Genomic DNA, 15,289 nt, shown 5'->3' with positions numbered 1-15,289 from the left:
GTGATAACTCTTCTTTTTTTGCGGGGGGAGGAAAAGTGGAGACGGGCTGGAGTTGTTGTTAAAGTCCAATCCAGTCTTCTAGAAGACATAACAAGATAAACACACAAGAGTGGAGAGAAAAAAACAAACAGTAATGATAGAAAATGCAGCTTCTGCTTTTGGTGTTGACTCTCGCTTGCAACTTCTTTTCTGGAGAAACACAGGCATGGCACACAATCTTATTAGCCACTCTGATACCTGGCAAACTTGTACCAGCATCAGGCTATTTGAGGCATTGTTTTTAAGTGTTTCTTTGGTCACAGGCTCAGAGCAGTGTTGCAAAATATGCAGCTTTGGCCAGCTAAACCAGACTCTTATTAAACAGAAGGCAAAGAGATGATATGAAAGACAGAAAATAAGGTAGGGAAGGAAAAGACACAAAAGTTGTGGGGAAGTGTAACAAAGTTTCACATCCCAAATGGTATTTGGAATTTAGCCATAGCTAGCAGACATGGCAATGTCATCTGGATCCCTCTCTCAGACCCGGTCTGGTTAGGATATCTCAGGATCAGGACAGTGAAGGACCAATGCTATTCCAGTGGATCCCAGGGTTTCAGGAAAAGGAGGGGGGTAGCAGCCATCATGGTGAAGCTCACTCCTTCCTATTCTTCTGTCTTTCAGTCAGCCAACATCCACCTTCAATTTCCACCCAAAATCTTCTCTTAAGGATCCCAAAAGAGAATAATGGGTGGAACAGCCCATCCTCATTGTTTCGTCTAACAATAGGCCTAATTTCCCACACGCCAATTTGGGTTTATTGGTTTCCAGACCCACATTTCTCTTGTTTACATGATCTTAACACTGTCCTTGGGTTAAATTAGTAGACCTTTTTGTTTGAACTAGGTCAGTCTGTCTCCTCTTTGCATCTTGCTCCATCTATATTTATTGTTGGAAGTTATAGTAATACTTTATAAAAACTCTTACTTTCCCACAGTTATGCTCACAAATGGGGTAGGTCTAGAGTTGCCGCCTTTGACATACAAAGAAACCAGCAGCCACCCAGCCCAAAAAGGGAAGCCTGCCACAATCCCAACCTTCAACCACAAAGCACCTCCAAAATCCCTCCTCAACAACACAACAGTCACATAGTATCTAGAGAGAATTCACTGGCTGACACATATAGATAAGATTGAGAACAGCATACTTAAACTTCAGAAGTAGGAACACTGCAGCATCGTCAGCTGTACGCAAAACTAGATATCCCAGTGTATTGTGATAATGCCAATCTTTAGACCCACTTAAAAAAAATGGGCAGATTAAATTATTTTTCTGGCAACTCGCAAATCCATTAAACAAGCCAGCCAAGATGGTCAAATACCTGCCAGGTTGTAAACCTAGGTAGGCCAGCTAGGCCCCAGTTATTATAACAGCCCTATAATAGATACTTAGGAGATAGAAAACTAAAAGCTACAACAACTGGGGAAATAGTTACACTACATACACATGGGGAAAAAAAAGAGAACAAATTATTATTATATCTGAGAAAACCATACATTTTAAATCACATATTTGGGGTCTGATTCTGGTAGGATTGAACATCAGAACCCTAACTGGCTTCAGTCAGATCAGGAGCAGGCCCTGGATTACGAAGTCAGATTGTGTTTGTGACTGTGCTCCACAGGAGAGGAGCAGCACATCAGGGAACAGGGCCAGTGTGCACTTCCTCAGTGTTAGCAAGAGTTACTACAGCAAAGGGGCTGTTTGAATGGACTCAGTGTCCAGAAGCTGGGAATGAGCGACGGGGGATGGATTGCTTGATGATTACCTGTTCTGTTTATTCCCTCTGGGGCACCTGGCATTGGCCACTGTCGGAAGACAGGATACTAGGCTAGATGGACCTTTGGTCTGACCCACTAGGGTCATTCTTATGTTCAATTTCACAGAGTTCTGCTTTATTACAACCTCTTCTTTCTCCAGCACAGCCGCTAAACTTCATTAGCTTTAGGCTAGTGGGGAGTTCCCCTATGCCAGAGAAGTTTCTTGCGGGTCAGTTTTAGCCACATGCTACCCCCTTTGTGCTCCTTGAGCAGATGTCAGCAGAAAATGGACCATACATCCAGAAATTTTAAAATGTCATGATCTTTCTGCTTTTTCCTTTATATCATGAGGGTTTTGGTTAAAAGCAATGTATAACAGATCATGAAGAAATGTTAATGAAGTACTAATCATTAGTGCAAAGATTTTCTCAGAAAAAGGCAAGAAATATATTTTTCCACAAAATTAAATTGTGAGGAATAAAGCAGCTTTCAAGCTAGTGCTTCTTTAGTAAAAATAGCATGGTGGTATGGGGACGCTAATTTATTTCCCCCTGGTATTATGAGATACTGAAATTCACATCTGTGTTTCTAATATTTTCAGTCTCTTTCTCCATAGGTTTCATATGTCAAAGCTATCGACATCTGGATGGCAGTATGCCTGCTCTTTGTATTTTCTGCACTTCTGGAGTATGCAGCTGTAAATTTTGTGTCAAGGCAGCATAAAGAGCTTCTGAGATTCCGCCGGAAGAGGAAGAAGAACAAGGTAAAAAAAAGTGCAACCTAGCAATACCTACATCTTTGAGACAGACAGATGGATTTGCACAAAGAAAAGGGCTTTGGTCAGGAAGGAGGGCACTGCTTAAAGTGGCTATGCAAATAAAATGGTAACAGGATGACATTTACCCTGGGCAGTGGATCAGTAAAAGGACTACACACCACACAAATCCTACTTAACTCCTCAAAAGAGGGATTAAGAGGATTTAAAGTATGGGTGGGCCATGTGCAGGCCCCACTGTCCAGGGATGAATTTTACCATGTGAAAGAACTGTCAAAGTGCTCCAGGGTTGTGGATGTTGCTGGCACACACAATACTGCATGGAGATTTATTAAATATCATTTCTTAATTTGGCCTTAAGGACTTCTATTGAGCCCTAATGATATATCTGATCTAAATGCAGTTTTTGATAAAAGTTCACCTTTTATGAGTTTTGCTGCTGATGGAAAGTATGTTTTCTGTTAAATTCAGCTAAGTCTGTTTTTCTTTATCATAGTATTTGAGCACCAGATTGTGCCACTTTTACTCATGTGGAGGTCACATCCTCAGGTGGTATAAATTGTCATACAACTATCAATTGACTTCAACATAGCTCTGATCTGCAGAGGATCTATGCCCTCAGTTGAATCTATTAGGACTACTTGTGAAGTATGTTACTACCCATCACGAGTAGAGTTGGCACAATCTAGGCCCAAAGGTCAAATCCTGTAAGCCCTCTCTTAACAAAGTAAATGTTGAGTAAAGACTTCCAGGATTTGGGCCACAGTACTCAACTACGTGAGTTAGACTTCCACTACTCATCGCAGATTTTTTTTTAATAGGGGAATATGGTGGAGACATTACTTTTCCCCCCGGCCATTCTTCAGATACCTGCTCTATCTTCTATTGAAGTCAGTAAGAGTCTTTAATTGGCTTTTACAAGAGTTGGATGAGGCCATTATATAGAATATTGCTGTGTATCAGATTTCAAATTGTATTAAAGAAGAGCATGTCAATTAGCTCAAAAGTCTTTCATTCCTGGAGACCTGGGCTCAAATTATTATTTAGGTCACAAGCAAAAAGTGATTTATCAGCTTATTCCCCTTATATTGCCAACATATTATAACTCTATTACACAATACACCATGCCTGGAGATTCCTGTGTGCAAGAACTAGCCCTACAATGGTAAGGTTTTGTAGGGAAGGATTGGCATTTACATAAAAAAAAAAGCTTGCAATGGCTTGTTCCAAGGCCATGCACTTTGTCCAGCATTTTCAAAAACTTCACTCACCTGAGGCCCAGTTTCTGGAAAATAGTTACATAAAATATAGGGACAGCTTTAGCCTTGTTCCATGGGTTCAACTGTATCTACAGCTATCATGAAACCAAGGGAGTCAAACCTGAGAGGTGCTGCAAACCCATGCATCACTTACTTAAATCACTTACTTACCACCACTCACTTAAATTTGGCCTGGTCAAACCCACTGTCATGACGGAGGGGCAGCCAGGCCAAATATGAGTGGCATTGCAACTCCCCAAGAGAGGAGCCAACACTGTGGGGTTGGTGCAGGGTGGAGCAGGCTTATTCTCCAGTATCTCCCCCCCTCTCCCTCTGCAATAGGGCAGGATTCAGGTTGCAGGTGCCAGAGTGGAAAGTGCTACTGTGGGTGGCTAATGCCCTCCTTGACTGCAACTCAAATTCATGTCCAAGAAGATGCCTTCATAGAATCTGGTAACTACCACTGCCCAATACTGGGCTTTCTCTGGTTGCCACTGAGGCTCAGGCCCACCAAGGGCTTTCAGGATCTGGCCCTGACTGAACATGAGGAAGAAAGTGGGGTGAAATTGTATGTTGTGCTGACTAACAGGAAGTGCACTTCCCCCAGCCACACAGGAGGAAAGGCATTTTTGTGGCAGGTTATTTTTGAAATAATGGCAGCTCTCTAAAAGCCGTTTCAAGGTTTGAAGTGTTAGTGGTGGGCTTGAGATGGATTACTGGAAAGAGTGCAGGTCAGGTAAACATTAAGGCATCATGGAGTATTAATAGTTATATTGCATGATCCATTATGTGATGATTTTTTGGTCCATTTCTCTTGCTTCCCACAGGTAGAAACTTTTCCAAATATTGTAAAAGCAAGGTTTACTCTGGATGTCAGGCATGCTAATTTTACTTAATTGATTTCAAATAGTGTCTTTTCACCACATGATCAAAATCAGAGTGAAAAACAGATTGGGTATTCTAAGCACAAGGGCACAGGCTGGTGAAATAATATATTTCCTTCCTCCTCTAGAATCAAACTAACTTTATTTACATCTCCAATTTTTTAAGCAAGACTTCAGCTTCCCCCAGCTTCCTCTTCAGCTGTTAATCCAATTCGAAGGCCTTGGAGATGGACTCACAAGATGCTGAACATTCTTGCCTGGTCCAGAAAACACTTAAACATGTGCTAAACTTAAAGTACAAGCATAGTCTCATTGATATCTGTGCTTTGCTGGATCAGACCACAATGCTCAGAGCCTTGCAGGTACAAGCCTCTGAAACTCAAACACCTCCTGGGCCTGATTTGCTTTCACACTGCTCCTACACCAGTCTAACTCCTTGAAATTATTTCTGCTACACACTGGTGTCAGTGAGCTCAAAGTGGGCTCAGAGGATGCAATATAGGACCAAATTCCAGAAGATATTCAGCCAAAACTGACATTTAAGTCAGTAAGAGATGTGTGCGCATATTCCAAGGCAGCACAGGACAAAGAGTATAGTGACACCAGTATGAACAAACTTTTAAAATATTTAGCATTAGATGAGGCAGGCAAACTTATTTCAGCAATTTACATGAAATGACAATATTCAATTTAATTGCATTCATACATACAGAGCAATTACAGAGAAAAATCAATGCCACAGTAAAAAGTTCAAGTATTTTGTCATTTTAATTTTAGTTATTCTTAAAAATATTCCTACATTTTATTCATTGATTTCTCTAGCTACTCTATGCCTGGATTTCCTTGTTCTATGCATTGAACTGAAAATTTCGTACATACTCTAATCATTACACTTGAAAAGGTGAATGATTGAAAAAAGCAAACATGTTAACCACTTTTGCTAAATATTACTTTGATGGTTCTAGTTTGTTCGTTTATTTTTTTTAAGAATCACTTGGTGTGTGCATTTTTCCTTTTGTTGTGTTTTCGGGTTTACTATTTTTGCTTTTTAAAGAATTTGTGTTTCATTTTAGTGGTGTGTAAACAAACAAACCACAAATCTACCCATCCCCTTCTTAACCTCTGCTTACTGCATTTTTCCATCCCCAGGATTTGTTTCCTTTTTTTTTTTCTATTGAAGTCCATTTTTTTTCTATAAGGGAAGGCAGGCAGTTCTATTTGCAATTGACATTGATGCTTTTTGTGGCTGGTGAGCAGAGTATGCTATTGGTATTGCGATTATATCCGATTCCAAACCCATCTCTGGACTTAGTTCTGGCTTCCAGGTCTGGAGACAACTCTGTCAATATCCCTTCTCTTACAGCCTTATTTAACACTTTCTTATCAGGCAGCTATAAAAAGAACTTTAAACATTTACTCAAAGAACATTGTTTTCTCAACGAGCATTTTATTGATCACTAACATTGCTAACAAAAACCATTGAAATCTTCTGGATTAAAACAGAGTTAAACATTTTTTCGAACAAACATTATGATTGTTTCATTACAATGTCTAAACATGAAATTTATGTGCAATTGTATTTAGTAAATTAATAAATGCACTTTAACACTGTTATGCTGGTTTCCCCTATCACTTTCCCACTCAGCTACTTTAGCCAGTGATTATAAAGCTTTGTGTACCTTTTTGACTCATTTGGCAAAGGTTAACGATCACTGATTCTCAGGGATTCGATTTTATTTGACTTCTTTCTTTAAGATGCATCATACGAAGAAAACTTTTTCAGTGACCTTTATTTGACCAGGAAATCAACAGGAGAATGAAGAGAAAATAAATACCAGGATAGGTGTTCAAACAACCTGAAGGGACTTCCTTGACTTTAAATTCTCTCTTGTGACAATTTAGAGCTTCCATTCTTTTCCCTAGGTAGATTATAGAAGCAGGGTGTTTATGGATGAAAAAGCCATATAGACAATCCTGTCCATCTACAATCTTGGGACACTGACAGGCTTACAAGGATGGAACATTACCACTTCCATAGGGTACAGACCCCCCCAACAAAATGACTTTCCATTTGTGGAATCAGAGTTCTCTAGCCACCACTTGATTTTTCTGGGTAGGGAAAGCATGTGGCCCAAAGCTTTGTCTGTTTTAATTTTTTAATACTACAAATCTATAGTTTACTCTAAGAACTGTCTGCAACATTTTTCAAAATAAAATCTAGATGTAAAAATTGTTTCGGCAAAAGAGAATCTGGACATTACTGTGATGATTTACATTGTGGTGGTTAGAACTTGTGGTTGAAAAATTCAAAATTTGTTTTTAATGAAAAAATTTTAATGACAATTTTCACAAAAATATTTTCCATTTATCATCAGCTAGCTCTAGTGGTAGGGCCCAGTCACAACCAGCCCCTGCATGGAAACATATATGAAAATGAAGTCCTTTCCTTGAAGGCCTTACAGTCTAATTTGAGACCAACTGAAACAAGTGAGAGTGATGAACAAAAAGGAGGAAGGGAGACAATTGTAATGGAGATAATTATTGCAGCCGTGTGATCTTACCTTTGGTTCCAAATTATTTAAAAGGCGATTTTGTTTTTGAAGACCCAATCCAACTCTCATGGGAAAGAACAGAAAAAGACTACTGTTGACTTTTGTGCGTGCGTGTGTGTGTGTGTGTTTATAGCCCAATCTTACTTCCATTCAAGCATCTAAACCAACCTGCCATGTATCCTAGTCATTGTTGCCTTCCTGATAGATATCATAGCAGAAGTAGGTTGTGAGGATGGATTTGAAGGAGTGGATAATGGCCTTATGGATAGAATCGTAGAGAACATTCCATGCATAAAACAGAAGCATGAAGAAAAGCACAGATGTTTGTGATAGAAACAGACAAAAGGGTGTTCAGGTCTATCACTGATGCAGTGGAAAGGATGGAAATGGTAAGAGATTTACTCTAACTCCATCCCATCCTAGTGTCTGACTGAAATTGTTTTGTCCTTTAGCCACCTTTGGGCCAAGTATTACATGAATTAAAAAACACAGTCCCTGAAATTGGAGATAAACATTATGTTCCGAACCTGAGAATGGCTGCTATAGTCCTTATGTAGTCAGTGATTGTTTTGCCCAAATCAGATGTGCAAAATCTGTCCTTCAACAAATCATTTTCAATAAACTTTAATTTATTTGATCTGAACTTTTTTTAAGAATTAAAAACCACTTAATTTATAAAACTTTTGTTTTGAAAGCACCTGAATGAGCAGACAGACAACAGAAGAGGCGGAGTTAGCAGCATCATATATAATTGGTTGATATGGAGCTTATTTTTCTTGATGATATTTCAAAAGAAGCAAGCACAGAGGAATATTGTGCATATACTGAAAAATACAGTTCTATTTCTAAACTAAATTCTAATGCAATATACTTACTTTTCAGGAATATTCAGCCTTTTTTATTCTGTTTTCAAAGACCTAAAGATCATGGTATCTTTATTAACGAAAATAATGCACAGACTAGATTGATTATACCTTTTAATGATAATCACATTTCTTTTTTTGTTTTTCCTTTGTTCTGCTTTTTCCTTTTTGGTCTTCCCTCCCATTTTGATGAAAGTATTTTGGGGGAGTGCTTGATGGAAATGAAATCAATGAATCATTGCAACGTAGCAATGGCTTGAGAAGTGCAGAACCTATAGACGGGAGTTTGGCTCAAATCTACAGTACAAATTTAAGGGTAAACTATATAGATGTCGTCCCATTTGTTATAATGTGATACCCAGTCATTAACAAAGGCCCTGTTCTTTTGTCTGAACTGATGTTTTCCCCCATGTGGACTCCGTTAACCTTCATTATTACCTGTATGTGATGACGTGAAGTGTTATTAAAAAGGTACCTGTTTTGTTAATTCTGTAGTCGATACTGACCTGTGTACATCTGGAATTAAAACAGGGAATTAAAATTTTACATTCTGCTATTCCAAAGAAGGCTTAAAAATTAACATCAGAGCTAAGAGAAATAACTTGGTTGGATACATATTTTAAAAAGCCGATTCAGCTTTCAACTACAAATGCTTTCTGCAAGAAAATGTGGAGAGTAAAACATTAAAATGTTAAAAATAACTCAAAGGTTACAAATACATCCTAAAACGATTAGTATTACTTATAGCCAAAAATTATAGCGAAGATATTTCGGCAAGTATGTTTGTTATTCCTGAGGAAGAGTAAATTATTTAAACCATATATCAAAACAGAACACATCTCGAGCCCAAGGGAATTTAAATATTTTGATCATTTTATGCCTAGGTATTTTATATAGTGATATTGATATGCAAATAAACCAACCCAGCTCATTGCCTTCAAGACTCTAAGAATTCTGGTTGTGTTTCAAAAATCTTTACCTACAGCTAGGAGCACTCGTTAATTACTATAATTTTTAAAGAGCTGGTAAAATATGTATACTAATAAAAATATATGCAACTGCACTTTGAACAACATTTTTAACGATTAATTTGTTAAGCAGTATACATGAACATCTCTTGTTTATATTAAAACTTCAGCAAAGGCTTTTACAAATAAGTGTTAATTCATTTTTTTCTTTATCAATTACATAAAAAGATGATGCACCAGACAATCAGGTAAAGGCAAAGAAAAGAAAGCTTGCTTCCTCGTTACATCCTAAAGTGAAGACTTAATTTTTCAAATCAACATTCAGTGCGTTTTTGAATGGGATATTCTATGGTCCAGATCTTTAGGTGGTGTACATCTGTGTACCTCCCACTGAGTGGCTTCACCAGCTGAGGCGCTGGTCCACTTAATTATATATAAAAACTGGGTTCAAAAAGAATTAGATAAGTTCATGGAGTATAGGTCCATCAATGGATATTTGCCAAGATGGTCAGGGACGCAACCCTATTATATTTCAAAGAGAAGCAACATAGGTGGATTTTTTTTTTTATGAAACCATCAGCGTTATCCGAAAATAATAAAATTATCTCAAATATCTTTGAAGGAGCATTCAGAAGATTAATTTTAGTTAGTAACATAAAACAGAGTCTTATGTCCCATTTTAGAGCCTGATCCTGCAGTCCTTACTACTCCAAGAAATCAAGCACTTATTTTAGGTCAATGGAACTACTCACTGTGGTAAGTCCTATATCCAGTAGCAAGTATATGGAGGGCTGACTAGGCCCATAGTCATCAGATTCTGGGCATTTAAAAATATATTGGCCAAATTCATCTTACATGTAACCCCACTGAAGTCAACAGTCACACAAGATGAATTTAGCATTCCATATTTCACCTATTAAAAGTATACAAAGTAACAAAGCTGTTATTTCCCAGGTTTTCAGACAACAGAAATAATGGTACCAGATTACTTAGTTTAAAATGGTTTTGCTTAATCACGTCATAACATTTGCACCCTGCCATCATTTTATATTTCTGTTATTCATGCCCATGTTCTATTAACCAACTGCTGTTTTCTTGCTTTCATGTTAATTTTCCTTTTTTTTTTTTTGCTTTACTAGAGTGCATTACTAATTACAATAAAGCCGGTATAGAAGTGTTATTAAAACAGAGAACTGTGAATAAGTTTATAGGATTGCAACAGTATAAATTAAAAAAAAAAAAAATTCAGTGGAATGGCAACCATTTACACCAGTGTTGTAGGACTCTGGCTGGATCAATTCACAAACAGCTCTACCTGCAGATTCTATTGCTGAGATTTTAAAATCCCAGAGGTGACTGTCAGCCTAAACTTTTCAATTTAACTGAATGTTTTTGTTTTTTCCAGAATATGCTGATTTGTCAACATCAAAACTGTTCACAAGAAAGGAATGGTTTTGACAAACTTCTCATTTTGAAAAAAAATTGAACAACAAGCTTTGAAATTTTCAAGACAATCCATTTTGACATTTTCAAAACAAAAACTTCAGGTTTTCTGGTTCAGAAGGACTTTTGGTTTAGAAGTTAGTTTGTAGGAAAAAAATATTTTAAAAGTCTAAGTCAAAATGAAATGTTTTGAAATGAAACATTTCAATTGATCTGATAGGATTCTCTCTATTTTTGGTTCATGAAAAAAATTAAGATTTCCATTTCAACCTAATTCAGGACAGGAGCTTTTTTTGAAAACTCAAAAATTCTCATGGGATGGGGGAGGGGGAGTACAAAACAAAAAACTAGCTTCTTCCAAAGTCTAATTTGTAACTTTATTTTCTTCTATTCTTTTAAGGCAACAGCTTTCCTGGACTACATAATTATTTGAGAAATAAGACGTGAATACTTATTTTTTTTTATTTTGTTGCATTTCAGAGATCTTAAAAGCAGATGGTAATAGAGCAGTAAAACAAACAAGAAATAGAGTTTAAAATTAATTCAAATGTGAATTCCTCAAAAGTAATTGGATTACTCTTTGGTAGGCTATATATTGAAGAAGAAACACATAGTCTGAAGGTAAAGAAGACTTTGGGATATACTTTCAGTCAGTTTTCAACCTGGCCTCAGTTCCTGCATACAATTTGTATATCTATATTTGCACCTGCAGAATAAGTTACAGCATCAAATTTGAGCCTGTGCATCTTTCCCTACCTGGTACCCATAACTGGGTAAGTAGTGATGCAAAATGTGCTCACAAAATGAAAGTCACCTCTTTGGACATGTACTATATCCCCATGTATGTATATAATTCTTCTTTCCAGTCAGTGTGATTTAGGACCAAATTCAATTCTCACGCACACATGAGTAAATCCAGAATAACTGCATTGACATTAATGGATTTGTTCTGGATGTACAGTGGAGAAACTGCAAAGAGCATGGTCCTTAGATCTGATCCCTGTACCTTAGCCTTCTCTACTTATAACATTTAACCTACAATTTACCTTCATTTTAAAAATTATTATTTTTATTTGATGTAGCTATATGTAACTATAGAAATAAGGTGTAAAAATTAGACTAATTAGATGTATAGTATTCAAACAGGCAGAATTCCCACTAATTTAATTGATGTCAACATGTTATATATGTACTATAATAGCAAAATGGGGCCCTGGCCTCTAGACATTATGTACAGTACAAATGACCAAAAGAGCAACGTGAGTTTTGCCTGGTTGAAGACCAGGAAATTGGGCCCTAAATGGGAAAGAATAGAGTAAATTGATAATTTATCCAATCACAGATCATTAGAAAAAATGGAAGTTGAATAGATTATGTATTTAAAAATGCCAGCTGGTGAAATCCCGCCCTCATTGAAATCAATGGGAGTTTTGCCATTAACTTCAACAGGACTAATATGTCATCCAGCAAATATAAAGTGATGGGTTAAAGAAGCCACTGAAGAGAGGACTCAGAACTTTGTTTTCAGCAGGTGACAAATCTATGTAACTGAAGAACTTTCTTACTTTTCTTGCAGGATGATGAGGTAAGGGAAAGTCGATTCAGTTTTACAGCCTATGGAATGGGGCCATGTCTGCAAGCAAAAGATGGAGTGACTCCAAAGGGGCCAAATAATCCCATTCAAGCTACACCAAAAAGCCACGATGAAATGAGAAAGGTATTCATTGACCGAGCCAAGAAAATTGATACAATTTCCAGAGCTTGCTTCCCATTAGCCTTTCTGATTTTCAACATTTTTTATTGGGTTATCTATAAAATCATTAGGCATGAGGACATTCACCAATAACAAGATTATGGCTTCTAGTACATACTGTTTGGGCTGGCATGTTCAGCAGGAGGTTTTCCATTACAAATGTGCATACAGATGCTCACTGGGATAGTTAAAAGGCACAAAGAAAAAGATCCCATTTGACTTGCTATGCAAAGTCACTATTGGACAGATGAAGAATGACACCCAATGAAGATATATCTGCTATTACTAAGTTTCTACTTCATACTAACTAAACAATCAACTTTTCCATAGTAAAATCACAACATTATGCTACAGCTTTACTGCCAACGTGTTTATACATACTTTTACATTGTGGTATAATTGTACAGTATTATTTAAAGTTCCTTACACTTTTTTAATTCAACTGTATTTTTAAAGGATATTACAAAATGGGTCTAACGTGTCTTAGATGGCTCCCATAATAACAGATTATATTCAAATTTCTAACTCTCCTTTAAAGTTTACACATTAGTAATGAACTACTGATTTCAGTTTTAGAGCTCAAACACATTTTCTTGTTGTAAGACAATGGGGTTTTGTAATGAGCACTGGACACATTTAAATTATATTTTGGGGTTCTTTTTTTAAAAAAAAAAAAAGAGGAAAAAAAAAAAACTTACTCATATGAAGCATTTCATAAATGAATTATGGTCCCCCTGGAGCTTAAAAATCATGGCAATCTAATGCCCAAAGTAGCACCAAATACCTATTGCCCAGTCTGAAGTGACCCACTAGTCAAACTTTCTGGTGCTATGCCTATCACAATGGGAACAAGGTACTGTTTTTAAAGGATTGTTGCCCCCTAAGTACTTTTAATTACCTACAATCACCCTTGGATAAACTGAAAGAGAAAATAAAAATCAAAAGGATTAAAAGATGTTTTTCTCATCAGGTAACTGTTCAGAAACCACAGTATTTGGGGAAACAAGACAGACAATTAAAAATGACATCAAAATAAGTTTCTGTGAAAAGTGACATTAAAAAAACAAAGCAAAAGGGAAAAGTCACTTAGACAATATCTATGATAAAAGTAACTTTTATGAACTTTTTTGAAGCCGACTGTGGCAACATTTCTGCACAGATTCTTCCATTATCATAAGTAAAAGTTAGATATACAAGTACATAAAGATAACCAGGTCAGTCTTTTCTTACTATGAATTACTTGTTCAATGAGAAGATTCTGACATGACTTCTTAGACACTGGCAGAAAATAGTTAGAAAACATTAAGCAGTTCTTCTAAAAATATATCAGGACAATCTTTTATTTTGCTGCACTTCATGGTAAAAGATAAGAAATTGAAACTGTTGAAGCAAATTTTCCCTACTTAGAATTACATAGATTACATTAATTACTTCTTTCAAATTACTACACATTAGATTTTTTTAAATGATATAAAAATTTCCAGTAAATAATGTTGCCACTTCTCTAATGAAAAGCAAAAAAAATTGTTCTAAAATTTGAAACCTATAGACAGCTACAGGCAAGAGCATACCTGATGCTTTGAACTGGTAATGAAATCCAATAGCTAAAACAATTTATTATTGAAAAGTTTTTTGTTTTGAGCACATTTAAAATTTTTGGTTTGTTATTGCTCAAAGTGCATACATAAAAGCAAAACAGCTGGAAGCAAACATCTGCTGCATTACTAGAGGCATATTGCGTATGAACTAGTCATAGCAACATATCCTTGTATTGAAGATTAGGACACAACATTGGTTTTGTCTGAGGATTAGCTAGGGGGATTTTTAAAAGAATGGCAATCTGGTTGTGCTAAATTGTCTCAGAAAACAATTGCATAACCCTCTTCAATTTTGAATCTGGTCCTATTTAGGTTTTCTCCCTCCCACCCCCAATAATGCATAAAATTGATTTAGAACAATTGTTATGTGATAATTTTCACAAATGTATATATCCTGTCCAGAAAAACTGAACCCATTAACTCTCATATGTGCCTCTGGGTGCGTATGTATTATATACACAAGAGTGAGAACCTGGCCAAGTAGCTTTTTTCTCCCACAAACAATTAAGTATTATAATCTCTGGAAAGATTTGTTGGTGCATTTCTGAGCTCATTTCATTCAGTGGTAAAGTGTCCCATTTATTTCAAGAGGAGTAAGATTGGGCCCATTATCATGAGGCATTCATAAAATGTTATATAATTCTCCATGCTTGTCTTTTACTCTTTTATCTTGCCTATGTAAAACAATGACCTTCCCCTCCAACACCAATAAAGGAACTCTGGATGAACCAGTATACAAAGTGTACTGGGCCAGATCCTCAGCTGGAAAAAAATACAGTCCCTAGAGCTACACTAGTTTACACCAGCTGGGGATCTCATCCATTCTTTCCAAAGAAGTCCAACAGGCTGAATCTTCGGTATACACAAGCTGATTTTGAAGACAGAGCTGAATAATAAAATTACAAAGTTAAACCTTCAACAGTAGGAGAATACTAAGATTTAGAAAAGAGGTTATCAGATTAAAAAAAAAAGAAGAAGATGAAAAGTCTTGAGAGCAAGATAGGAAATGGAATAGGTACTAACAGTGTCAAAGTTGTGTGGCGGGACAGAGAAAAAGAGAAGAGCTAGATAAGATCAATAAATTATCCATGAACATCCCTCCTCCTCCTTTGAGTGACCGGGGTGGGGGAGGGGAGGGGAATCCATGTAGCATACTATTTCTGCAACTATTGTATGGTAATCACATTAGCAACTACTGTATATACATTGTAAACCCATGAACCTTCAGTATGATTGCTTTTGAGACATCCCTAATGGATTAAAATGATGTATATCTAATATGTAACAACAGACAGCGTATTACATTGATACTAATGGCAGCCATGTATTGAAGGGAGTATATACTTCTTCAGAAGATTGAAAAGTATTTCTAAATTTATATATTTATAGTTCTGTATA

General features: G+C 36.6%; 1 protein-coding gene across 1 annotated transcript in view; it reads left to right on the top strand.

Annotated features, from left to right (window-relative positions):
• The window catches only part of GLRA3 (glycine receptor alpha 3), a 149,694-nt gene extending 137,077 nt beyond the window's left edge, over window positions 1–12,617 (top strand). The window contains exons 8-9 of the mRNA XM_084626198.1: window positions 2,413–2,559; window positions 12,117–12,617. Coding sequence (XP_084482324.1) covers window positions 2,413–2,559; window positions 12,117–12,386 — 417 coding nt within the window. The 3' untranslated portion in view covers window positions 12,387–12,617. The remainder of the gene's footprint in view (window positions 1–2,412; window positions 2,560–12,116) is intronic.
• The last annotated feature ends 2,672 nt before the right edge of the window (window positions 12,618–15,289 follow it).

Source organism: Lepidochelys olivacea, assembly GCF_965140295.1.
Source record: "Lepidochelys olivacea isolate rLepOli2 genome assembly, chromosome: 4".
Lineage (NCBI taxonomy): Eukaryota > Metazoa > Chordata > Testudines > Cheloniidae > Lepidochelys > Lepidochelys olivacea.
Note: the sequence above shows the minus strand (reverse complement) of the source record. Positions and strands in the feature narration are given on the sequence as shown.